This window comes from Cucurbita moschata, unplaced genomic scaffold (assembly GCF_002738365.1).
Source record: "Cucurbita moschata cultivar Rifu unplaced genomic scaffold, Cmos_1.0 Cmo_Scf00018, whole genome shotgun sequence".
Lineage (NCBI taxonomy): Eukaryota > Viridiplantae > Streptophyta > Magnoliopsida > Cucurbitales > Cucurbitaceae > Cucurbita > Cucurbita moschata.
Genome location: NW_019268534.1, coordinates 589,102 through 612,486, shown reverse-complemented (window position 1 = coordinate 612,486; position 23,385 = coordinate 589,102). Strand labels below are relative to the sequence as shown.

General features: G+C 35.5%; 5 protein-coding genes and 1 non-coding gene across 11 annotated transcripts in view; 4 read left to right on the top strand and 2 right to left on the bottom strand.

Annotated features, from left to right (window-relative positions):
• The first annotated feature begins 292 nt into the window (after window positions 1-292).
• On the top strand, window positions 293-365 carry TRNAR-CCU. Its single transcript has one exon. It is a non-coding gene; the product is annotated as a tRNA-Arg (tRNA).
• Window positions 366-1,711: 1,346 nt separating this feature from the next.
• Window positions 1,712-4,449, top strand: LOC111456513 (probably inactive leucine-rich repeat receptor-like protein kinase At5g48380). Of its 2 annotated transcripts, XM_023098404.1 has the most exons (3): window positions 1,712-3,020; window positions 3,113-4,134; window positions 4,336-4,449. In XM_023098404.1, the coding sequence occupies exons 1-2, from the start codon at window positions 2,160-2,162 to the stop codon at window positions 4,109-4,111; spliced, it is 1,860 nt and encodes a 619-aa protein (XP_022954172.1). In that variant the 5' UTR covers window positions 1,712-2,159; the 3' UTR covers window positions 4,112-4,134; window positions 4,336-4,449. The 2 variants fall into 2 exon arrangements, with proteins under 2 accessions (XP_022954172.1, XP_022954171.1); XM_023098403.1 differs by lacking the exon at window positions 4,336-4,449 and having other exon boundaries at window positions 3,113-4,305.
• Window positions 4,450-5,619: 1,170 nt separating this feature from the next.
• Window positions 5,620-9,922, top strand: LOC111456516 (acyl-coenzyme A thioesterase 9, mitochondrial-like). Its single transcript, XM_023098406.1, has 5 exons — window positions 5,620-6,179; window positions 6,611-6,788; window positions 8,100-8,545; window positions 8,650-8,778; window positions 9,570-9,922. Exons 1-5 carry the CDS (start codon window positions 5,688-5,690, stop codon window positions 9,744-9,746), a joined length of 1,422 nt encoding a protein of 473 aa, XP_022954174.1. The 5' UTR covers window positions 5,620-5,687; the 3' UTR covers window positions 9,747-9,922.
• An 898-nt stretch (window positions 9,923-10,820) lies between these two features.
• LOC111455871 lies at window positions 10,821-14,328 on the top strand. 2 transcript variants are annotated; one of them, XM_023097506.1, is made up of 4 exons: window positions 10,821-11,022; window positions 11,131-11,214; window positions 13,150-13,193; window positions 14,105-14,328. In XM_023097506.1, exons 1-3 carry the CDS (start codon window positions 10,909-10,911, stop codon window positions 13,159-13,161), a joined length of 210 nt encoding a protein of 69 aa, XP_022953274.1. In that variant the 5' UTR covers window positions 10,821-10,908; the 3' UTR covers window positions 13,162-13,193; window positions 14,105-14,328. The 2 variants fall into 2 exon arrangements, with proteins under 2 accessions (XP_022953274.1, XP_022953273.1); XM_023097505.1 differs by having other exon boundaries at window positions 13,147-13,193.
• A 705-nt stretch (window positions 14,329-15,033) lies between these two features.
• Window positions 15,034-18,789, bottom strand: LOC111455791 (ribonuclease 2-like). Of its 2 annotated transcripts, XM_023097404.1 has the most exons (8): window positions 18,506-18,788; window positions 17,535-17,563; window positions 17,289-17,362; window positions 17,019-17,117; window positions 16,891-16,894; window positions 16,350-16,441; window positions 15,754-15,915; window positions 15,050-15,320 (listed from the first exon to the last, which is right to left on the bottom strand). In XM_023097404.1, the coding sequence occupies exons 1-8, from the start codon at window positions 18,709-18,711 to the stop codon at window positions 15,171-15,173; spliced, it is 816 nt and encodes a 271-aa protein (XP_022953172.1). In that variant the 5' UTR covers window positions 18,712-18,788; the 3' UTR covers window positions 15,050-15,170. The 2 variants fall into 2 exon arrangements, with proteins under 2 accessions (XP_022953173.1, XP_022953172.1); XM_023097405.1 differs by lacking the exons at window positions 16,350-16,441; window positions 16,891-16,894 and having other exon boundaries at window positions 15,034-15,320; window positions 18,506-18,789.
• A 936-nt stretch (window positions 18,790-19,725) lies between these two features.
• The window catches only part of LOC111456195 (mediator of RNA polymerase II transcription subunit 19a-like), a 6,027-nt gene continuing 2,367 nt past the window's right edge, over window positions 19,726-23,385 (bottom strand). The window contains exons 3-7 of one of the 3 annotated variants that reach the window (XM_023097998.1): window positions 22,964-23,253; window positions 22,574-22,801; window positions 22,222-22,281; window positions 21,931-22,073; window positions 19,726-20,192 (exon numbers count right to left, since the gene is read on the bottom strand). In XM_023097998.1, the coding sequence (XP_022953766.1) occupies window positions 22,023-22,073; window positions 22,222-22,281; window positions 22,574-22,801; window positions 22,964-23,253 (629 nt within the window). In that variant the 3' untranslated portion in view covers window positions 19,726-20,192; window positions 21,931-22,022. The remainder of the gene's footprint in view (window positions 20,193-21,930; window positions 22,074-22,221; window positions 22,282-22,573; window positions 22,802-22,963; window positions 23,254-23,385) is intronic. The other 2 variants (XM_023097999.1, XM_023098001.1) reach the window with 2 other exon arrangements.

Genomic DNA, 23,385 nt, shown 5'->3' with positions numbered 1-23,385 from the left:
TTGGTTAAATTCGTTTTCACAATTGTTCTTTTTTTTTTTTTTTTTTTTGTCACTAATAAAGTAAATATAAAATCCACATTATAATCATTTTAAATTAATTAATTATGAAGACCAATAAAAATTAGGCTAAAATAATAGAAAATACCTTCAACTTTTTCACTAAAATTTCAATAAAATCCTTTAAAAATATATTAAAAATAACTTTATGTTTCTAAAAATAGTTTTTAAAAAATAACCTTGAAATTATTTTTATTTTGTTTTTCAAAATAACCTTAATTTTTAAATTCATCAAGTGCCTGTAGCTCAGTGGATAGAGCGTCTGTTTCCTAAGTAGAAAGTCGTAGGTTCGACCCCTACCTGGCGCGAATTATTTTTTTAATATCAATAATTATATTTTTTTTAATTAAAAAAAATAAAAATACTAGCGGAATTTTTAACAAGTAGAACATAAAATATAACAAGTAAGATGAAACAAACCAATATTCTTATTTGTTTTATTTCTAAAATGTACAAAATAATTTACAATAATAATGAAAATAATATAAATATAAATATAAATAGTGAGAATGTTGAAATTGATTTCCAAAAAAAAAAAAAAAAAAGAGTTTAATAATAAATAGGCCACGTGGCAATATGGTAAGGGACTACAAATTCAACTAAATTTAGTTATTAATTATCATAAAAATAACTTAATTTTCTTTAGATAATAAATAAGGGAATAAAATGAAACCCCTTAAAATAATAATATTTTAAAAACTATTAATTTTAAAACAAATTGATTAAAATAGTTTAATTTATTATTTTTACAATTATCGTGTAATTTAACTAATTCTACATAATATTTAAAAATAAATTAAGATAATTGGCATTCATCCCCTAAATTATGCTCCGATGACATTTCCCTAGACCGAGTCAATTGAGACACTCCCTTTCAATCAATGAATAATTACAAACCTTTAAAGACCTTTTCAACATAGTATGACTTAAAGAGTAAACTCCACGTCCAAGTTATTGACACTCTCGTAGTCATGCAATCATTGTGAATTTGAGTACTTTTAACGATTTTACGTCCTAAATTTGAGATCTGAACGACTATTTTATGGTACGAGAATTTGAACCATCGAGCTCAAGGAAAAAAGTTCATAATAATTACAACCGAGCTATACTCAGTTTGGTTAAGATTGATTGTCTCTCAGCTAAGCTATACAAATACCGTACCGAGCATCCAAGTTGCTAAACTTTTATACATTTGCAGTACTAAAAAATCATGCTCGGATTCTTTCTCGTATTAAAATCAATTAACAACCAATAATGATTTCGGGTTCTATTTTAATCGATGGTGGACGTGAGTGTCAGTGAGTCATCTAGTCGACCACTTTCTAAACTTATTATTTTGGAATTTTTCGACCCGTTAATAACAAAAAATAGTAAATAATAGTAATAAAAAAAACAATTAATAGTTGTATTTTTTGAAAATTAGAACTAATTTTGTTTTAACAATTGGAAGGAAAAAAACAACAAAAATACAAAAATACGAATTTTTTAAAAAAAGAATTCGGTTTTTTAGTCGCCAGTCGAGTCAAGTCAACACAATGAACGCGTGGGTCCCATCGCCATTAATCATACACTCTTTTCTTTTTTTTTTCTTTTTTTTTTAATTTCAATTTATTTGGCCGATTGGAAAATCGATTTATTGTTTTCTTCCATGAAATTTCTTCGGTCTCCATCTTTTTTTCTGTTGTTCACATTGAATTTTCTCTCTTTCGTGTAAGCTCCTTAATTCCTCCATTAAATGAATTCTATCTTCATCTTCCCAGTTCTGGAGATTGTAGTTCGTTCTCTCTTCTTGTTTTCGATGTTTTCTCGTTGAATTCATCATCCCCTTTTGAAGGCTTCTTCAATTCCACCAGTTTTCGACGATCTCTGGTTTGATTCTGCGAGGTAGTGTGAGGTTTTGCTACAATTTCAGTCGAATTTCGTGGGGGGATTTGCTTTGAAGATTTGAACTCGGTATTGAATTGCTAGGTTTTTGTTGAACTGTTCTGTTTGTTTGATTGATTGATTTTGAATTGGAAATGGCTGTTTATTGAAGAAGTTGGAATTGGGAAGTGTTGAAACTATCTCTGATTTTGCTGAACTTTTGATAGATTGTTCTGTTTATGAACGATATGGTTTGCAATCGATTTGTGGATTGTTTGGTTGCTGGTTTTGTGGTGGTATTGTTGAGTAGTAGTAATGGTTTTACCTCTGCTACTGAGACCGATTTGTCTTGTTTGAGGAGCATAAAGAAATCGCTTCAGGATCCTAATAATTACTTGTTGTCATGGGATTTTAGCAACCGTTCTGAGGGGGTTATCTGCAAATTTTCTGGGGTTATGTGTTGGCATCCTGATGAGAATAGGGTTTTAAGTATTTCTCTGTCTGATATGGGGCTTAAGGGCCAATTCCCTCCTGGGATTAAGAATTGCACTAGTTTAACTGGCTTGGACCTCTCTAACAACCAGATTTCGGGTCAGATTCCTACCGATATCGGAACCATTATTAAGTTTGCTACCACTTTGGATCTTTCATCCAATGATTTAACTGGTCCCATACCTGAAAGCATTGCTAATTGTAGTTATCTGAATGTTCTCAACCTGGATCACAACCAGTTAACTGGGCAGATCCCTCCGGAGCTTGGCTTGCTCGGTCGGTTGACGAAGTTTAGTGTTGCTAATAATCTTTTGACTGGTCCAGTTCCTCAGTTTGGTGGTAATCTGACAAATAAGGCTGAAATGTATGCAAATAATCCTGGACTGTGTGGAGGTCCTTCTATGAATCCTTGCCCGTCGCCTTCGAATAGGCCTCATACTTCAGTAATTGCGGGAGCAGCTGTTGGTGGTGTTACGGTTGCTGCAGTTGGTGTAGGTATTGGTATGTTTTTCTATTTTCGTAGCGCCTCGATGAAGAAGAGGAGGAGGGATGACGACCCGGAAGGAAATAAGTGGGCAAGAAACATAAAGGGATCAAAAGGAATCAAGGCAAGCTTTTATTCCCGTTCTTCTTTTCTTTTTCTCGTGTTTCGTTTTCGTTATTTGTTCTGTTTCTCTAATGTTTAACTATATCTATGCAGATTTCTGTTATTGAGAACTCAGTGCCAAAAATGAATTTAAGTGACCTCATGAAAGCTACAAACAACTTCAGCAAAAGCAACATTATTGGGTCAGGGAGAACTGGATGCATATACAGAGCAGTCTTTGAGGATGGATCTTCATTAATGGTTAAGAGGTTGCAAGAATCGCAGCGCTCCGAAAAGGAGTTCTTATCCGAGATGGCTACCTTAGGCAGCGTAAAACACGCCAACTTGGTTCCACTTTTAGGCTTCTGTATGGCTAAAAAAGAGAAACTTTTGGTCTATAAGGATATGCCGAATGGAACTCTCCATGATCAGCTACATCCCGAGGATGGCGATCGAAAACCAATGGAATGGTCTTTAAGGTTGAAAATTGGGATAAGGGCAGCCAAAGGATTGGCTTGGCTTCATCACAACTGCAATCCGCGGATCATTCACCGAAACATAAGCTCGAAATGTATCTTGTTGGACGAAACATTCGAACCGAAAATATCTGATTTTGGTCTTGCAAGGCTCATGAATCCAATTGATACTCATCTAAGTACTTTTGTGAATGGGGAGTTTGGAGATATAGGTTATGTGGCTCCTGAGTATTCCCGAACGCTAGTCGCAACTCCAAAAGGCGATGTTTACAGTTTCGGAGTTGTTCTTCTCGAGCTGGTGACAGGAGAGAGACCAACACATGTCTCAAAAGCATCTGAGGATTTCAAAGGGAATTTAGTCGAATGGGTTACGAAGTTGTATGAAAACTCCAAACAGCAGGAAGCACTCGATGACACCTTGGTCGACAAGAACGTCGACAGTGAGCTCTTACAGTTTCTCAAAGTTGCATGGAGCTGCGTCGTGCCAACTGCAAAGGAAAGGCCTACCATGTTCGAAGTATATCAGCTTCTAAGAGCCATTGGGGAAGGGTACAACTTCACTAGTGACGACGAGATAGCAATGCCTACCAACACCGAATCCGACGCTGGCCTTGAGGAACTCATAGTCGCTCGTTGAATATAGGAAACTTTACACGAAAGGTACTACAATTAGGCAGAGATGATGACTATGATGACTATGATGACGATGATGACGATGCAACCAAAAGTTGTATATTCCTGTTTTCTAGTATTATCATGGAATATAAACTAATACAAGCATTTCGTGACGTTTATGTTATTATTAATCTCGACGTTTATTTTCGTATAATATATTCATATCTCTGATTTTTGATATCACAGAACATGTCACTGCAAACAGCTGGCTGTAAAAAGGAGCTTTCCATAGCTGTTCAAGCCATCTAAATCCATCAGAGGTTTGATCTGTTCTTGCTTTATGGGTAAATTTAGTAAATTTTAGATGAAAAAATGGCCTTTTTTATCTATTTTCTCTACAATTATAACTGATTTTTACCTCTCTTGATAGACTCTATTGTATGATATCAATGTATAAAATTGGAAACTACTTTGTGGGAATGTTCATACGATCGGAGAACTCAACTAGTCGGGATTACTTAATTCAAATGATAAAATTTGGGTTGGGTTGAATTTTTGGAAAATCGAAAATTCCATTCAATTCGAGGGTTAAATTTTTTTTTACTAGGTTAACTCGACCCATTCAAAAATAAAATTACAACTCTAATTTTAAGATTATTATTTTCTTTTTTATTATTTTTTTCATTTTGTAAGCATCAAGACAAGGTAGTTTCACATTAAATCGGAAAAATCCAAATGTGATTTCATTAATTAAATACAAGGGGGGCAAAATAGTAATTCTCAAAGTTGAATAGGTCAAATTTGGTTAACAAGTAGATGGAAAATTTAATACACACATCCAAAGTACAATAATTTAAGTGGCTTAAATTATTCAGCTCCTTCAAATTAATTTTACACCATTTAAAAAAATCTATATATATATTTTTTAATAAATTGATGTTTTCTAATCCCAGTCACCGGGTCTCTAATATTTTTTTAATAAAAAATTAAATTTCTATCCACAACTCGACCCAAGTTATTTTATCCGAACGCTCGAAATAACAAGTTTGAGAGGTTAATAAAGTCACATTATATCTCACTTAACTACCTTTAAGATATTTACGGTTCGAGATGTCAAATATAAACAATACTAGATATTTACATTAAAAGAGTGAGTAGAATTCATAGAGAAAATAATAAATTAATTTAAAAAATTATAAACTTTTTATTATTTTTAAGAATACTGACCATAAAAATTTATTAAAATTTTTAAAAGTAAAAAAGAAAAAAAAAAATTAAAAGTTCAAGAGTGTTATTAAAAATAACTTTTTAAAAATATAAAAAAAAATATTTTTTTAGATAAATGTTATATTAATTTAACTTGGAATCTAAGATAATAATAAATAGAAGGATTCAAACCTGCCATTTTACCCCCACAAAGGCACAAATGCATGAATTTTAAAAGCTATTAATAGTCGAACTAAATACAGATATAAAAAGATAACTTTTTTTTTTTTTTTTTAATTTTAAATAAAATAAATTGAGGTTAAAAAGATCCTAAGAACTTGGAATGTCATCCAAAGCTGGTGATTGTAACAGTTATTTATGAAGCTGAGGGAATGTGGAAGATCCAAACCAAAGTCCAAGCTTTGATCAAATCTTGGAGCAGCTCAATCCCCAAATCCAGCATCAATTTCCAGTTCCACCGTCCCTTTTCCTCCATGGATTCCATTTCCTCTCCTTCGAGGACCATTTCCGTCTTCTCCACTATTCCTCTGCCGCCGGGCTCCGATGCCGCCGATGCCTCTGGAAATTCTACTTTGTCTCGGAAGCCGATCAGTCTCTGGCCCGGAATGCACCATTCGCCGGTCACCACAGCTCTCTGGGAAGCTAGGTCCAGTATCTTCGAGAGGCTGCTTGATCCTCCTAAAGATGCGCCGCCGCAGAGCGAACTGCTTACCAAAACGCCTTCTCAGAGTCGGACGATTGTCATTTATAATTTCTCTTCTGATTTCATTCTGAGAGAGCAGTACCGAGATCCGTGGAATGAGGCCAGAATCGGAAAGCTGCTCGAAGACCTAGATGCCTTGGCCGGCACCATCTCCGTTAGAGTATGGCGATTTCTTCCTGGTTTTTCTCTCTTTTTGAATGCTCTGCGTATACTGAAATTTATAATGAATATGTGATGGTTCTTTGGATTTCATGCCTTATTGAATGCAATTTCCTAAACCGATTTCACTGTACTATTCGCCCTAATTTTGTTGTTCATCTCCGAGACGATTTGTAAAGGATTTGAACTTTCTGAGATGAAACTGTCCTTTTGCCCATCATTTTCAACAACTTAGTGGTTTGAGTTTTGTGTATATATAAATTAGAGCTTCAAATCTAAGTTTGGTGAAAGATTTTAAGCAGAAGGTTTGACTGAGATGTATGAGTGAGGTAGAAAATGTATTGGAATTTGGCTAAGGGATTCTGAGCTATGAATCTATTAGATTATCTTCCTTTCTTAAGAATTTATTTTTGGTGGTTTCCTCTTTGACAGCACTGTTCTGATGTTGATAGCACAACCAGACCACTTTTGCTAGTCACTGCCTCTGTTGACAGGATTGTTCTGAAGAAGCCAATTAGTGTTGATGCTGATCTGAAAGTAGTTGGTTCAGTCATTTGGGTTGGGAAATCCTCAATTGAGGTTCAGTTAGACATGATCCAGTCCACAGAAGGTATGGATTATGAAATCTCTCTGTTTAAAAAATTTCTGTCCTAAAACCTCTCTCTCTCTCACTCTCTTAAGAAATGGACTTCAAATTTTCACTTGGTTCATTGGGGCGACTCCGCCTTACTGTGTTCTCTCTAAGAATAATATACTGTGAACTCTGTGAGTATGATAAACACTGAAAGGATTAAAAGAAGGGAACGAGTGCCAACGATTGGAGAAGGGAACGAGTGCCGGCGAGAACGCTAGGCTCCGAAGGGGGTGGATTTTGAGATCCCACATTGGTTGGAGAGAGGAACGAAACATTCTTTATTAGGGTGTGGAAATTTCTCCACGCGTTTTAAAAACCTTGAGGGGAAGTCCGAAAGGGAAAGCCCAAAGAGGACATTACAAATGGTATTAGAACCAGATAACAGGCGGTGTGCCAGCGAGGACCTTGGGCTCTGAAGGGGTGGATTGTGAGATCCCACATTGATTGGAGAGAGGAACTAGTGCCAGCCAGGATCCTGGGCTCCGAAGGGGGGAGGGGAAGGTGAGATCCCACATCGATTGGAGATGGGAACGAGTGCCAACGAGCACGCTGGGCCCTGAAGGGGGTTGGATTGTGAGATCCCACATCGGTTGAGGAAGAGAATGTTTCTCTCCCTAGCATATGCGTTTTAAAAATCTTGAGGGGAAACTCGAAAGGAAAAGCCCAAAGAGGATAATATCTGCTAGCCGTGGGCGTTTTAAAAATCTTGAGGGGGAGGACAATATCCGCTAGCGGTGGACGCTAAAGGGGCTATTACAGTTTCTTGGTTCATTATCCTCTTTCAAGTGCTGTTTATTATCTACAAACAGTTCTCAATGTCCATGCCTAAAGCCAAACTCAAAGAAAAAGATATGATTTCACCATCCTCTTTCAAAATGGAGGCCCTTTACCTTCCTCCAAAAAGCAACAGAAGATTCTTTTATCACCGTTAGTTTTTCAAGACTCCTCTTGCTTCCGAAATAAACATTGTGCCGAACCGAACTTCAAAGTAATACTAACGACAACAAGTTTAGAGAGAGAGTTCTTGTTGGACATCTTCTTGCTTAGTTTCTGGTACCCGTTGGATGATGAAAGTCCCACATCAGCAAATTTAGGGAATGATCGTGGGTTTATAATCAAAGAATACTATCTCCATTGGGATGAGGCTTTTTGGGGAAGCCCAAAACAAAGCCACGAGAGCTTATGCTCAAAGTGGACAATATCATATCATTGTGGAGAGTCGTGTTCTTAGTGACTCCTAAATTTATAGGAAATGATGCTTACTTATCATTAATCTTTTTGGTTCAGTTGCTCTGACAGCAAACTTCATATTCGTGGCTCGCGACTCTAAGACTGGGAAAGCTGCTTTGGTTAACAGGATTTTGCCAGAAACTGAGGAAGAAAAACTACTTTTTGAGGGAGCAGAAGCCAGAAGTAAGTTAAGGAAAAGGAAGAATAGAGGTGGTATGTGGGGGTTGGAAAATGGTGATATAAAAAGAATTGATGCTTTGCTAGCAGAGGGAAGAATCTTCTGTGACATGCCAGCCCTGGCAGACAGAGACAGCATTCTTCTCAGGGATACTCGCCTCGAGAACTCTTTGATTTGTCAACCACAACAAAGAAACATACATGGTCGCATTTTCGGAGGGTTTCTGATGCAACGAGCATTTGAATTGGCTTTCTCAACAGCATATGTATTTGCTGGAATGGTGCCTTACTTTTTTGAAGTTGATCATGTTGATTTCTTAAAACCTGTGAGTGTGCCTCGCTTTTATACTCTTGTATAGGAATAGGGTCACTTGGTAGAAATGAAACAAATATCTCAATAGCATAAAGTGTTGGTTGTTTCAATGTGCAGGTAGATGTCGGTGACTTCCTACGTTTCACATCTTGTGTTCTTTACACGGAACTCGACAATCCAGATCAGCCATTGATCAACGTTGAAGTCGTTGCCCACGTCACTAGGCCCGAGATCAGGTCTAGCGAGGTAAAATATCCTGTATATGTTAATATTGTGAGATCCCACATTGGTTGGAGAGGGGAACGAAACATTCCTTATAAGGGTGTGGAAGTCTCTCCCTAACATAGACATTTTAAAACCTTAAGGGGAAGCCGAAAAGGGAAAGTCCAAAAAGGACGATATCTACTGGTGGTGGGTTTGGCTTGTTACAAATGGTATCAAAGCTAGGCACCAGGCAGTGTGCCAGCGAGGATGCTGGGCTCCCAAGAGAGAGGATTGTGAGATCCCACATCGGTTGGAGAGGAGAATAAAGCATTCCTATAAGGGTGTAGAAACATCTCCCTAACAGATGTATTTTTAAAGACCTTGAGGGAAGTCCGAAAGGGACAATAACGACTAGCAGTGGGCTTGGGCAGTTACAAATACTGTTCGACAAATCTATGGTTTAAATACAATTGTATATCCGTTGTTAAATATTTTATCATTTGAAATGTTTGTTTCGGTCTCTGAATGTTTTGGTTCTTGTCATCCAAACTCGATACCAAACTGAACATAGAGCCAAAAACACAAGCCCATGTGGTACTTTAGTAGATTGTTTGAAAATATAAGCTCAAAGGATTTGAGCTTAAAACATTACATCTGTCTCATACACTCATAAACAAAAAAACTCTGCCCCAGAGGCTTCAAATTCCCTCACACTTTCATAATTGCTTCTGTCAAATGAAAGTTTCTGATGTTAGTTTTGTTGCTGATTGACAATCTGTAGAAACTAAAATTGTAAGCATACTAAGTGTTTGTGATTTACTAATCCAATGCAGGTTTCGAACACGTTCTATTTCACTTTCACCGTGCGTCCAGAGGCAAAAGCGAATGGGAACGGATTCAGACTTCGCAACGTCGTTCCAGCAACAGAAGAAGAAGCTCGTCGTATCATCGAGCGCATGGATGCCGAAAAGATGCTCAGGGACTTGAGCAAGCAATCTGAATCAGGTTAGGCTTAGGCAGCCAACACAATGTGGCTTTTAAGTTCAAAGAAAATTAATGATATTCAAATGGTGTGAATGTGGGCTTAGCTTATGATCACATATGCTGTTGGAGGGAGCAGAGCAATCAAATTATGTAATGGGACATTGATATCATTATGTAATTTTAGGAATAAATGTCTTTTCAACCATGACATTCTCCTTCTATACCAATCTTCGTGAAAGGTGTTCATTGAACACTCGAAGACTTGCTTCGAATGGGTCGGAGAATTTCAGTCTAAACTGAAAATGGGGAGGAAGTTTGGAGAGATTTCTCACTGTTAGCTAAACAAGGTCAGAGATCGATATTATATTCTTTGTCCCGACCTCAATTACTGTCTACCCTAATTATTTATACTGTTTAGAAATGATATGAAGTTTGGAGAGATTTCTCACTATTAGCTAAACAAGGTCAGAGATCGATATTATATTTTTTGTCCCGACCCCAATTACTGTCTATCCTAATTATTTATACGGTTTATAAATGATATGATGTCGATATTTTTTTTCTTCTTAGGAAATATTATTGGATTTATTAAGATATTTTAGAAATTATATTAGAAAATGATAATTATCCATTAAAAATAATTTAAAAAAACACAAAAAAAAATGGAGAAAAAACTCCCTCGGAACCTAATATTTTACGAGAATGATGATTGAAATAGGTTTTCCATCTCCGACTTTCTACATCGTAAGTGTATTCGAATTTCAAACGAGGATATTCATCATAATTTGGCTTAATGTTCAATTTTCCAATGTGAATACTAGTATATCCTTAATGTCGTCATGTAATTGTTAGTGGTACCCCGATCAACAACCCTTAAATTTTTAAAATTTTCATAATGTACCGACCTGCTTTTCGAGCTTATCGAGTCATACATCGCCACTATAGTAGAAGTCGACATTTGACGGTAAAAACTGTAATATTTATTTATGTTTTAGGGTCTAATAGGATGAATTTAGGGTAAAAAAATATTATAATAATAAAAAATTATTATTATTATTTTGCAAAAAAGAAAAAACCAAAATAAAACTAAAAGCTTTGAAATTGACGCGAAAGACATCATTACACGACGAGTCGGAACTCTTGCAAAGCTTGCGCGGTTCGTTCTTGAAGAAAGCGGCGAGGGAGAAGATGTTGAGAACTCGATTGTTTTGGTTCAGTGTTGGATTTGCAGCCACGTCCGCTTCGATTTCGCAATTCGTCTGGAGAGATCTACTGGCTCATCGATGTGCTCTTTCATCTGATGCAAGTTTTGTTTTGATCCTGAAATTTTCGTGTTCTTTCACCTTCCCAGGAGGTTTTCATATTGTGGTTTTTGATGTTGTTGGTTGTTTTTTCCTCTCATTGATACAGATTGAGCGGAATTTCGATGCACTGGAAGCTAGAATCTCGAATCTTGAGTCGGTTCGAAACCGGGATTCGATTCCATCTGCTGAGGTATTTCTCTTTCTGTGTTACTGATGGAGCTTGAACGTAAATACAAAGCTATTGCTTTACGTGTGATAATGTGTGTGCACCTTATTCACTAGCTAATCCATTTTACTTGTGTCGATTACTCTTCGACTATTGGCTTTCGCTGAACTTACTAAATTTTGTCTTGCATTACCGCAACCATGATTTACTGTCTTTCGAAATTGGACAGAGATAGGGATGATTGAATGTCTATTTATCTTTTCTTTCTTATTATAATGTATCAGCTCTTGCTTTGGTAGATTGTTAACGTTTTTCATGGGGGAAACTAAAGATTTAAAATTTCCATAAGGATTTTAGACAATTTAAATAGCCGATTTAAGCATGAATGTAGAAGTAAAACTGAACATTAAATCATCGAGGCAAGGTTTCTTTATTTCCGTTTAATCCTTCTTAAGCTATTGAGACCTGCCTTTGAGTTGCTGAAGAGCTTACTCTTGTTGATTACGTTTCATGAATGTCAATGCACAGTTCTTTTAAAGAACCCAGCCAGATTTGGCTCGAATTGGTTTGTAGCATGTAAGGGAGAAAGTAGGATGAATGGGTTCGCAGTGGAAGTGAGGGGGAAACAACCGTAATTGAAGTTGAGATACTGTCATAGATTGAGGCTTGTTCATTGGCAATGGCAGTGAAATGTCAGGATCCTTTTTGCTGTGCCGGTGCTTAAGATGAAGATTGTTTTCGAATAATAGAATGAGCACTCTATGAGTTGGAATATTATGACTAGAAGAAATTTACAGATGTAATTTTATGAGCTTATTTGCTATTGAAGTTACTAAAAAACATACACACACTGGGGCTGGAAATGGTGAGACATTGGGAAAATATGGTATTTAAACGTTTTGTTTCCTTCTTGATGAATTCAAGCATGTACTTACTAAATTGAATCTATGACTAGTTGGCCAGTACCAGTTTCCTCACGAGAATTATGTGATCTTTTTGGGATTAAGAGGGTATGTCAAGTTTTCGAGAGGGTATATAATCAATATGCTTGGAATTACAAAACAGAGAAATCCTTTGTTTGTCTGAAAATGGCCATACCCACCCTACCACTGCTGGCTATACCGAGCCTTAACAAGGAGTTTGTGGTTGAAATTTATGCAACGTGGTACAGTAGATGTTGGATAACTGATCACCTTCCATTCAAATTCTTACTAATCAGGTCAGACATAAGTCTGTCTACGTGCAAGAATTGATGACCTACAAAAATGGAGGTCTTATTTGTTGGGGAGAGAGTTTTGATCCAAAAGGATTAAGAAGAATTTGTCTCCCAGTAGATCAGCCATGGTTGAGTGTTGATTAAGTTGCTTGTTATTGTATTGGAAATTATTATCACCTTAACATAGTAAACAAGGTTGTTTGATGCATTATCCAAATTCCCTACCAGCATTATTACTTTGACCTTAATTTCCATAATTCTAGGATTGTCTAGCTAACAGCAAATCTTAGGGGATGTTTTAGGGATAGGGAACTTATCCTCATTTTATGGTGGAAGCAGATCAATAAAAATTTAGATGAGGTCAGTGTTGTGCAATGGATCATCACTTCTGGAAATGTTACTATGAGAATACTATTGTAAGGGCACTTTGGAATGTTAAATCTAAAGGTGAATGACAACTTTTGTTGATGCTTTATGGGTATGTTCAAGAGTCAAGATGTGGATGTTTATGTGTCGAATTGCAAGATTTGTTGCAGAAAGAAGTAATTAGCATGTCGCTAGCTAACCTATTAAGCCTCTCCCAATTTCAGTCAGATTCATTCTTGCTAATATCTCTAGTCTTGCTTTTATACAATTTAGTGGGTCGAAATTCTTTGCAATCATTTTTTTTCTGTGTGCCACTTAGTAAAGCTCGAGACAGACTGTCTTCCCTTTTCCTCACAGCATTTCTTTCCTTGTAGCAGGCCAATGACTGAGTGACTGATTCCTCGTGGAGCTCGTTATTTAGGTATGAATTGGCATGAATTATTTTTTAAATTCACGAGCTGTTTCATACTATGGTTGAGTGTCATATTTTATCGCAGCAATAATGAGCTTGTCGTGCATCCTGAATATTTGTCGACTATGAAATGAATCTTATGTGCTTTTTGGTTATGGAAATAAACTTTTGATAGATTTGATGGTTCCTTCATCAAAATATTTACTCATGGTGTATAAGAACCAATGGGTTTGAGGTGCACTTGTAAAAAAAGCAGACCAAGGGTGCCTCAGCCATCTCCATATCCCTTAATTTATTCTTATCGAAATTAAGGACTCTCAACAATACTTATTTACATTTTTCTAGTGTTCGCATAATTATAAATAAATAAAAAATAAAAAACCCATAATAAGGGCTGTCGTGTTTAGTTGCCTCTCTTTTTGAGAAACACTATTTAAAACATTTACTTTTCCCATTTCCAGCCCTCTAATTTGCAGAGTTGATGATTTATCTATGACAGTAACATTTATCATCTACATGCCTTGCAATTTGGTGGATTGAAATGTCTATAGTTATATCTGTAAATCCGAGAGTCCAACATCAATACTAAGGATTAAGTCTTGTCCTTAATTGATTTAAATATTAATCCCAACATAAATAATGAATAGTAGCAACAAGATCTATAACTTAGCTTAGAAGTAAGTAAATACAACTTAATTGATTTAAATAGCTTTTCTAAATTTGTTGATTTTTATAAATACCTGTCTGTGATATATCCGTGCAATGTAAATCTGATTTTGATATTCATTGGCTAATGCTATGATGCTGGGCATTTATTTGGTCAGGAGGGTTATGGGAACTCTAGGGAATGAAACCTCAGTTTTTGCCTAGCATTTTTGTATTTTCCTTTTCTCTTACCTATATCTTAACATATCTTGTAGGTGGAATTTTGTACCAACAATTGCAGGACAAAACCCCATGTAAAAGGTGCAACTCCGTTCCTTTTTTTTGCTTTCTCCTAAATAAAATCCAAGTATTTTGTACAAAAGGAGAGCTTCATGCTATACATCATCCCTACCTTTCATTTGAGATGGTTATATCAAACTAAACTATTGTATTTCTTAGATACGAGACTTCAAGGATTGAATCATCGATTTTAAGGATTGAATCGTCTTGGTCGTGGAAGTTTTTTAACCTTTTGTTTGCTTCATGATTCTTGATTTATTGTTAGTTTCATTGGCTTCTTTTTCACCTCACAATTTGACATTAAATTCAAACTTTTGGATAGTTGAATCCTACTAGAAAACTTGTCTCCAAGGAGGAGTTATCAGAGGGACAACAATAGAGTCTCAATTTTGAAGAAATTTCTAGAAGTATGACCCCCCATGCATGTTCAAAATTTCTAGATAGTCTCAACTTAGGAAAAGAAAAGAAAAGAGGATTTCGAAAACCCTAAAATTAGCAAATTCCCTTCTCGTAGTTCCTTTTCCTACAAAGATGAGTCCTAGGAAGATTTTCCGAGAAAGCTGAGGTAAAATATTGAAGTTTATTTACACCGTCTTTTGAAACTGACTCTGAATTTCACTTCAATATTTGATTAGAAAATACTTATTAATATGTTAGAAAAATATAAATATTAAAAAAAGAGGATCATTTATCCACACCTCTTGGTAATTCTTACGGTTCAAGGGTGTTTTAGAATCATTTCTTAAATGTTAAGAGATCAAAATGTTTTTTTTAACGTCCAAGTTTCAAAATTAGAATTAGTAGAAATTGACATGCTAATCTTCCAAGTTCCAACATCCCTTGGATAATCCGAGTAATTTCTTGGCTAATTAAATCTCAGTGAAGAAACTACAACAGTAAGACATTTTTCAATTTGATAGCAGTAATCAAGATTAAGATTAAAAATGCATCGTTAACGAAGCTCTAATCCACCATGCGTTAGAAACATAATACACTACAGATTCATATATATATAATCTTTAATGTTCAATAGAATGAACGTTAAGCACTTAGATATTGCCTACTTGAATCAACGAACTTGAAAATATTATTGCCACTTGGCTCATATGCTGGTAAGCTCACATATTGGGGACACGAAAAATTTGAAGAGATGATCCCATTCTGTGAGTCGGTCTGAACACAGTCACGAGGCTGTAATAAAGCAAACATAATCATTTGAGTAACCCAAAAGATATCCCATAAACATCACTAAGATCACACTTGTGAAAAGAAGGTATCCACACATATCTAACATTTTTCCTAAAAGCATTTTAAATCCACCAAAAATTACACATAGCCAGCCAAGAAGGATAACTAATACTAGGCTAAACTAAAAGTTTCGTTCTCGAACTTTAAGATTTCCGTCCTATTTTATTCTTGAACTTCTAATTTTGAATCTCATAGTTCGTTGGATGTTAGAGTTAGATATAAATTTAAATTTTGTCTAATAGAATATTAAACTTCCAATTTTGTGTTAGATTCATAACTTCTAAAAAAAAATTGAAAATTCAAGATCTATTAGATACAAAATTGCAAATTTAAGAATTGAAGAACCTATTATACATTTATAAGTTAAGGAACCAACCTTGAGATCCTTGTAGAAACATAAACGAAGTTCCTGCAGTGCACCCTCTGAACATGCTAAAGAAGGGGTGACATGAAAAGCATTCTCAACTGCTGAAACGATTCCTCCAAGAGGATATTTCTCGGTATTTGAAGGTAGATATCCAGCATCATTCAGAACTTTCTGGGACATAACATGTTCATTAGTAACCAAACTCATTCCAATGCAAAATAAGAAATAATAAAGGTTTTAAATACATTATATGAATAGCAAATTAAAGAAACTTATATAAGTGTAAGCAGTGTTTATAAGCTAATTTTCAAAAACAAAAAACTAAATGGTTATTAAACGGAGCCTAGTTGTTTCAATTTCCATAGATGTGTTTCAGTAATCAACTACGTATTTTATTCTCTCTTTTGGGTTCAATAATGGCAGGATTTGGTCAAATCGTTAGCTTTTCGAGTAGTAAGATGTGTCTTATTCAGTCAGCAGTAAAATTAATCAAATAAGGGAAAAATCGACAACAGCAAAAATGGGGAACTAAACTGCAAGCAGCATGATCTGATCTATTGATATTAGAGCTAATGTAGAAAGGGTAGCATCATTCCAATACTTACAGTGACATTATATTTGAAAAAAACGTTGAGAGTAGTTAAAAAGTAACTGTATTCATCCCGAATTACTGGATAAGAACAAGTTCCATGCTTCTCTGCATGCCATAGAAATACAATATGAGAAAACCAAAGGATGGGAAGAACATTAAACATGCTCTGATTCCAACATTGGCATTAAAACAATAATATGAACATATCAAACTATTTCCTGTGTCCTAAAACGTAGCAAATTACCAAAAAGACATATGCTGTCACATCCAATCAAGAACAAACTCTACGTAGATACGAAGGGCCAACATCAAAGTTGAGCATCATTGGTCCAAGGTAAATGACAGAAAAATACACTTTTGTATAGGATATCATTATGCAATGCATAGATCATATATGGCCATGATGTGAACGCCTTTTAAAATCTTTATAGTTCATCAGAAATCTAAAAATTTATCCTTTGCCAATCAGAAAAATGCAATAAAAGAAGTAAAGCCTCAATGCATTATAGAATATAGATTATAGTATCCAAGTGAGAGAAGCCAAGGATTATTACCCCACTAGTCAATGCAGTAGCCAATTCAGCCATCATAGGAACAAAAAGTGGGGAAAAAAGAATCAGTTAAAACTTGGGTACCATCAGTGCAAATTTACACAAATATATCTTGTATTAGTGATGGTCACCTCATGAGCCCAAAATGATCCCTTCCCACCATGGCAAGTTGAAGATGAACAACTCAAAGATGGCCAATATTTCTTCAGGGGATCAAGTAAGGAATGAATCTGCAAGATAAAATTATGCAGGATGATACAAAAATGCCTTGTGCCACACAAGAACAAAGTAAACGGCACAATGATCAAAATAAAGCCAATAGGCTGAAAAAGTTTTGTTTTAGCTCTTCAACCATGGATCATATCATGAATATCAACAGCCTAACTTTAATAACAACGCACCTCCTTCTCATCAAAACTTGTTCCATTGCAACATGAAGGCCATGTTCCATCATTATAATCAGGCCATAACCCATCTATCACGCAAGCAACAGATTATAAATTCGTAGTCATACAATAACGAACTCTTAATAGTTTATATTTATATAAAGAAAATTCTCAAACAAATGAACGACTCCAAGTTTATTCTTATAAACACCGCTTGCACTTATAAGTTGTGGAAGAAATGCAGTTGTGGCTTCAACTTACGAATCGTAAAGTCAGCAAAAGCACCAGATCTACCAGAGAAAGGATAAATGAGCATAAGTTTATGAACAATGAAAAAGAACATCAAGAGAATTCAGAAGAACGCTCAAGAAAATACCGAACATGACCTATAGGCAAAACTTTCACAACCATAAACTTGAAATTTTTGTTCTATCAATGGTCTAATAACCTTTTCTCAACTACTTTTTGGGGTCATCTCCATGGTAATTCTTTCAATGTCGAAGTACCCAATTGCCTAATAACAATAACACAGAATGTAGATGATGGTGCAAGAAGACGCTCAAATTTAAATCCATGAAAGATCATTGGAAAGCTACTACAACTTGAAAGTAACTTACGAAGAAGTGTTCTAAAATTAATAGATGGAACAAAAAGATACATTATAAACCATAAGGGATGGCAGAAGGGCATGAAATCTAACAAAGTCTATAGCAACTCTAACAATGAACAAAAAATTTCACCTTAGATTACAAATATCCACTCCAAGATTATCGAAGAAGATTTCTTCGGTTTCTGTCCACTTACTATGCCTAACAAAGATTCATAGTGGCAAAATGTTTCTCCTCTTTGATCATTACCATGATTCCCCCCCTTATAGAATTGATTGAACTTATATTTTTCACGTCTGTAAATCTTTCCATAAGGGATTTACTATAAATGATAGATGATAGAATCTTGTTATTATAAAATATCAAGAATTTTCCGATGGTTTTTATATTATAGAATTGATTGAAGAGGTTTGGACGCATAATTTTAAATTTGTAGGATCTCTCCTATTTGGTCTGTTCTAAACGGGGAATGTGGTAACTTCTACAGCTTAATTAATTAATTCACAAACGGGGAATGTGAAAAGGCTGTAGAAGTTACTTAGCTGTAGAACCTCAAACGAAAGTAACGAGTAATCGAGGATTCTAAACGGGGAATGTTGTAGGAAAAAGAGAAGAAGCACTCACCTATTACAGCATGCGTTGGAGGAACAACAGCTGTCGGTGCCCTTGCAGACAGTGCCAGGCCATTGCAGCGTCAATTTGAAGTAATCCAATTCTCTCTGTTCTCGTCCCTCCTTGATCTGCGAAATTATCGCATCCGCCGAAGAATCATTCAAGGAAGTGGATGCAACAGAGAGGGCGAATTGAAGAAAAAAGATGAACGGAATCATGGGAACCGCTTGATTTTGGGGATTGGCGGAGAGAGGGCTTATAGCCTGATCGGCAATTGGCTCGCTTTAGACAACAAAAATAAAAAATTGCTAAATATAATAAAATTAGTTTTTTTACTTTTACTTTTGGAAAGAAAGAAAAAAAAAACATAATTTTCTCCAAATTTATTTTTAAAATTGCTTTTTTTTTTTTTTAATTCAACCATACAACATCGCCTTATCATGATACGAGATGATGTCATACACAGCTAAACACGTCAAGAGATGACCTTACCGATGATGTCATACACAACTAAACACGTCAAGAGATGACCTTACCGCATAGATTTTAAATTTATATCCACATATCGACATTTTCATATATTCATAAGTTCGACGTTGAGACAAAATAAATAGACACTTGTATCATTTTTTTTTAAAAAAAAAAATAGACAAATCATCAACAAAAACACATTATTAATAATGTAAAATTTCAATTTATTTTTTAAAAATAATATTTTTTTTAATAAATCTTTTACATTCTGAACTATTGACATTTTTCATAAAATTCAAACCGACATTTTTGGGAACCACCCCTGCATCAAGGTGGTAACTGAAGGATCGCTCCCTCCTAAGAGCAAGATTGGACGTTATGGTAATACTCAGAGTGGTCATCAGTCTCTTAATAGTAAGAGACAATCTAGAAAGAATCATAATGTTTGCCTGTCAACCAAATACTCGTGTGGTGCTATGTGGCACAATCGATGATCCGATTGTGACTCGAGAAAGAAATCGTTAAGCAAGGATTTCTTACCGAATCTCCAATGGTGACCCTGTATACCAATTTTTACAGGTTGAAAGTGTTGTTTTTTGTGGTTTATAGTGATTTTACAGAAGAAGAATCTGAAGTCCATGCAGTTTGGATTTACCAGAAGGTTAAAAGAGAATAATCCATGAACATGAATCTATAGTAACATTCTCTAACAAGTCATCAAAATTTACACATAATTCAAAGGTAACAATATGCAAGAAGACTAAAGGAAATTATAAGGTCCATAAGATATGAGCCAAAAACAGTGAGAAAAATGATGGCTCAAATTCCATTTTCTATACACATTTCCCCTCTCTCATATGCCAACAACAAAAATACACATTCTCGAAACGAATTCAGTTTAACTCAAACGAAACGAACAAACACGATGGGCAGGGATGGAGAAAAGAGAGATTTCTAGCCTTCTGTCTTCGTTCAAAATACCGAAGACGAAGAAATGCTACTTCGAACTACAGCTTGAAAACAGTCTAGGAAATGAAAACAGGAACATAATGAATGGTACACAACTAATCATCCACCAAATCGCTCATGTTTATATTATCTATCAGACCCCATCATTTTGTTTGTTATGATACAAATGACAATTTTCTTTTCTTTTCTTTTCTTTTCTTTTCTTTTCTTTTCTTTTCTTTTTTACATTTTGTGGAATTCACCCTCATCAGAAGCTACTCTGCACGAAGAAAGAAAAACTATCATACACTCAAAAGGGTTCAGGAAAAACCAAATACGAGAAGACAAGAGCATAAGAAGATCATGAAAGCTCAGCTACGTTACTACTAAATCTAAGGCATGCATTCGTTTAATATGCATGTTTAATATGTTCTCTTATCCTTTACTATTTTTGTTTCAAGTTTCATCATAACAGAAGACCAATCCTTCAACCATGAGACACAATCCCACGCAAGGAATAAAATAATGATGAAAGATTATGATCAGAATCAAAGGAAACCTATAAATACATAAACAAACTTAAACCCATTAGCTAATTAAGCAAGTCTAGAATCCAATTTTGCCAAATACATATATCAACAAGGTCGAGGTGGTTGTCTCATAAAAATATCCTAAGAGCATGTACGCTGGCCCACACACACACAAACGTATATCAATGGAGGTATCCTTCACAACCCCATTGCATTTCTTCAGTTAGGTTGCAACTCTAACATGGCCACAGATGGTGCTAGTAGAAGTTGAAAGAGAACAAAAGTGTGATTCCTATAGAGAAGGAAGGTTTTAACTCTTAACACCCATAGTTTTCCATTGACCCTTCACTAGTAGGGGTGGAGATTCTAACATCTCGCCTTTAGGTCCAGGATATGTTTTGAGCTATGCTCAGAATGGCTAGTTAAATGATACCTTAACCAATTGTCTTCAACTCCTTTGAATCAGAAATCCTTTGGAACAAAGAGATTGAGGGTGAGTTCTTCGAGTTCAAAGAATTGACACGTTTTATACAAATGATAAGTCTAACAACTAATGGTTAAAAGGAACATTTAGTAGTCCCAGTTGGTGTGGCATTGAGATGGATTGGGTGTGAAAAGACTTTCCACCGTTGAGGCATTGATTAAATACTTCTTGAACTCCTTTTACTAGAATGAGAGAGACGAGCCAAGGGGAAGGAGAGGATGTGTTTTACAAGCTTATCAAAGTAGCTTCTAAAAGAGAATCAATGCTACAGTTATGTTTTTTAATCCTTGCAACCTTTTTCTACTCTTGCAACGAGATCTTCCCCATGATTTGATAACTTTCCACGCACATAGCTATGATTTGATAACTTTTACCTCCTTACCCCATTGGATAGAGAAGCAAATTCAGTGAACCAACCTCTAAGATTTGATAACTTTTCCATGCACACAGCTCCATCCTTAACAACAGTCCTTGCAAAAGCTCCACTAGAATATACTCCACCGATAAAAAGCTCCCACGCAACCTCCTAATGTGAAAAAGAACCTTTTTCTAGAAACTTGCCAAGGAACTCTTAAATAAACTACAAAAGAACGACTTAATTTCCACAATACAACAAGATAAAAATACATGGAATCTCTCGCATTTTGATAACATCCTAATCCTTCTAAGGGAATTCTATAGGGCCCAAGAGAAAATGGTCATTGTAGGTTCCAACCCTCTTTTTTTGTAGACTCCTAATGGACGAGTTTCTATTTTCTGTTTTAAGTTATATGATGGTTGGATGTCAATGCTCCTCTGTGTGCTCCTATAGGAGCAACAGTTTGTTATTGGTCTGCCATTTTGGGCTGGGTTTCATTTCTTGTATGCTTTTTTTTTTTTTTTTTTCATTTTTCTCAATGAAAGATTAGGTCCTTTCAAATGAGAAAGAAAAGAAAAAACCAACAAAAATGTAATCAAATGAAGAACAATTGAATATAGAATATACTTGAAAGATATAAATATACCTCAAGTATTTTTTTTGACACATTAAGTGAAAATTCCACCAATCTTTCTACAACCATACGAGGAAATAAATGACCTAGATTATGCCACAATGTCACCCCGCTACCTTTATCACTCCCATTTCTTCGATTTTTGAGGTCTTATGCTGTAGAAATTAAATGCAGAAGGCTTAGTTAGAAAACAATCAATTGAAAAGTCAAAACATGGATTAAGGAGATATAAGTTGGCCTGGGTAATCCTTATTTGCAGTAAGCAAGCAATCTACAGCTGAAAAATAATGGACCTCATATTACCTTACTTTTTTTGTGCCTATGAATGTCATTAATGTCATCTTCTCCATCATGCTTCCTTTTCTGAAAATTGAGTGAAGTTAAAAATTAAGAAACAGCTCACTTGGTAGTAAAAACAAAAAGACCACTTAATCCTTAATTTTTAGTAGAGAAAATATGGTATAGATCAATTAACTTCCCCGCCCTCAAGGCATGCTAAGGGTTTGATAGTCTAGGTAAAATGAAGAAAGTTCAGTGAAAGGGATACGAAAACGTCCATAACGTTAATGCCAATGACAGTCTATTCCTTAACTATCCCATTGTTATCTAATTTTGGTATTTACAAAGAGCAGGAAAAGAGTAAAGGTTTTCCAACCTTTTCATGATGCTTCTTCGAATGATCAGCGCCAGAATCTTGATGGGCACTTTTCTCTTTCTTCTTGTCCTTGTCTTTATCCTTACTTCGGTCTTTATGTCGATGCTTATGCTTCTTATGCTCTCTATCCTTCTCCTTATCCCTATCTTTGTGCTTCTTATGCTTTCTGTCTTTATCTTTGGACTCACTTCTTGACTTCCCTGGAATAGTAGCAACACCCTTCTCGGCCTAACCAAAGAAAAAAGGATGGATCATCACTTGCAGAGAAAAGAATCAGGACAACAAATGCTGATAATCGACCCGTTGCCTTGGTGAAATCTAAGTTCCAGCTAATTGAAGAAAGCTGAAGAAAGTGGCTCATTTTAACAACTTTAGTTAAAGATTTCTTACAGGAGGCAGATCAACAGGACCAGTTTCCCTCAGTTGGAAGGCTCCGATGAGAATATCTTGGTCAAATGGCTGTATGCGGGCATTGGTCTCTCTAGAATAAGAAGTATTCTGTATGAGTTGATTCAACTGCATCCCTTCCCCTTTTCTAATTTCTATGTCTCCAACCACGTTATGAAGATAATGTGTATCCGAAATTGACAATGGAAGCGACTTCTTGCAGAAAAAATCATGGTGAGGTAACAGCTTGTAGTGACTTATAAGATCCACAGCACCAGTCAGTTCCCTAGGCCCTGAAGGTACAAATAAAAATACACTGAAAATTCGGGTGACAAGATAAATATTTTTATAAAAAAAACATATAAATAAGTCTTCTATATATGCACATGCACCAGGAAAAAAAAAAAAAAAAAAAAAAAAAAAAA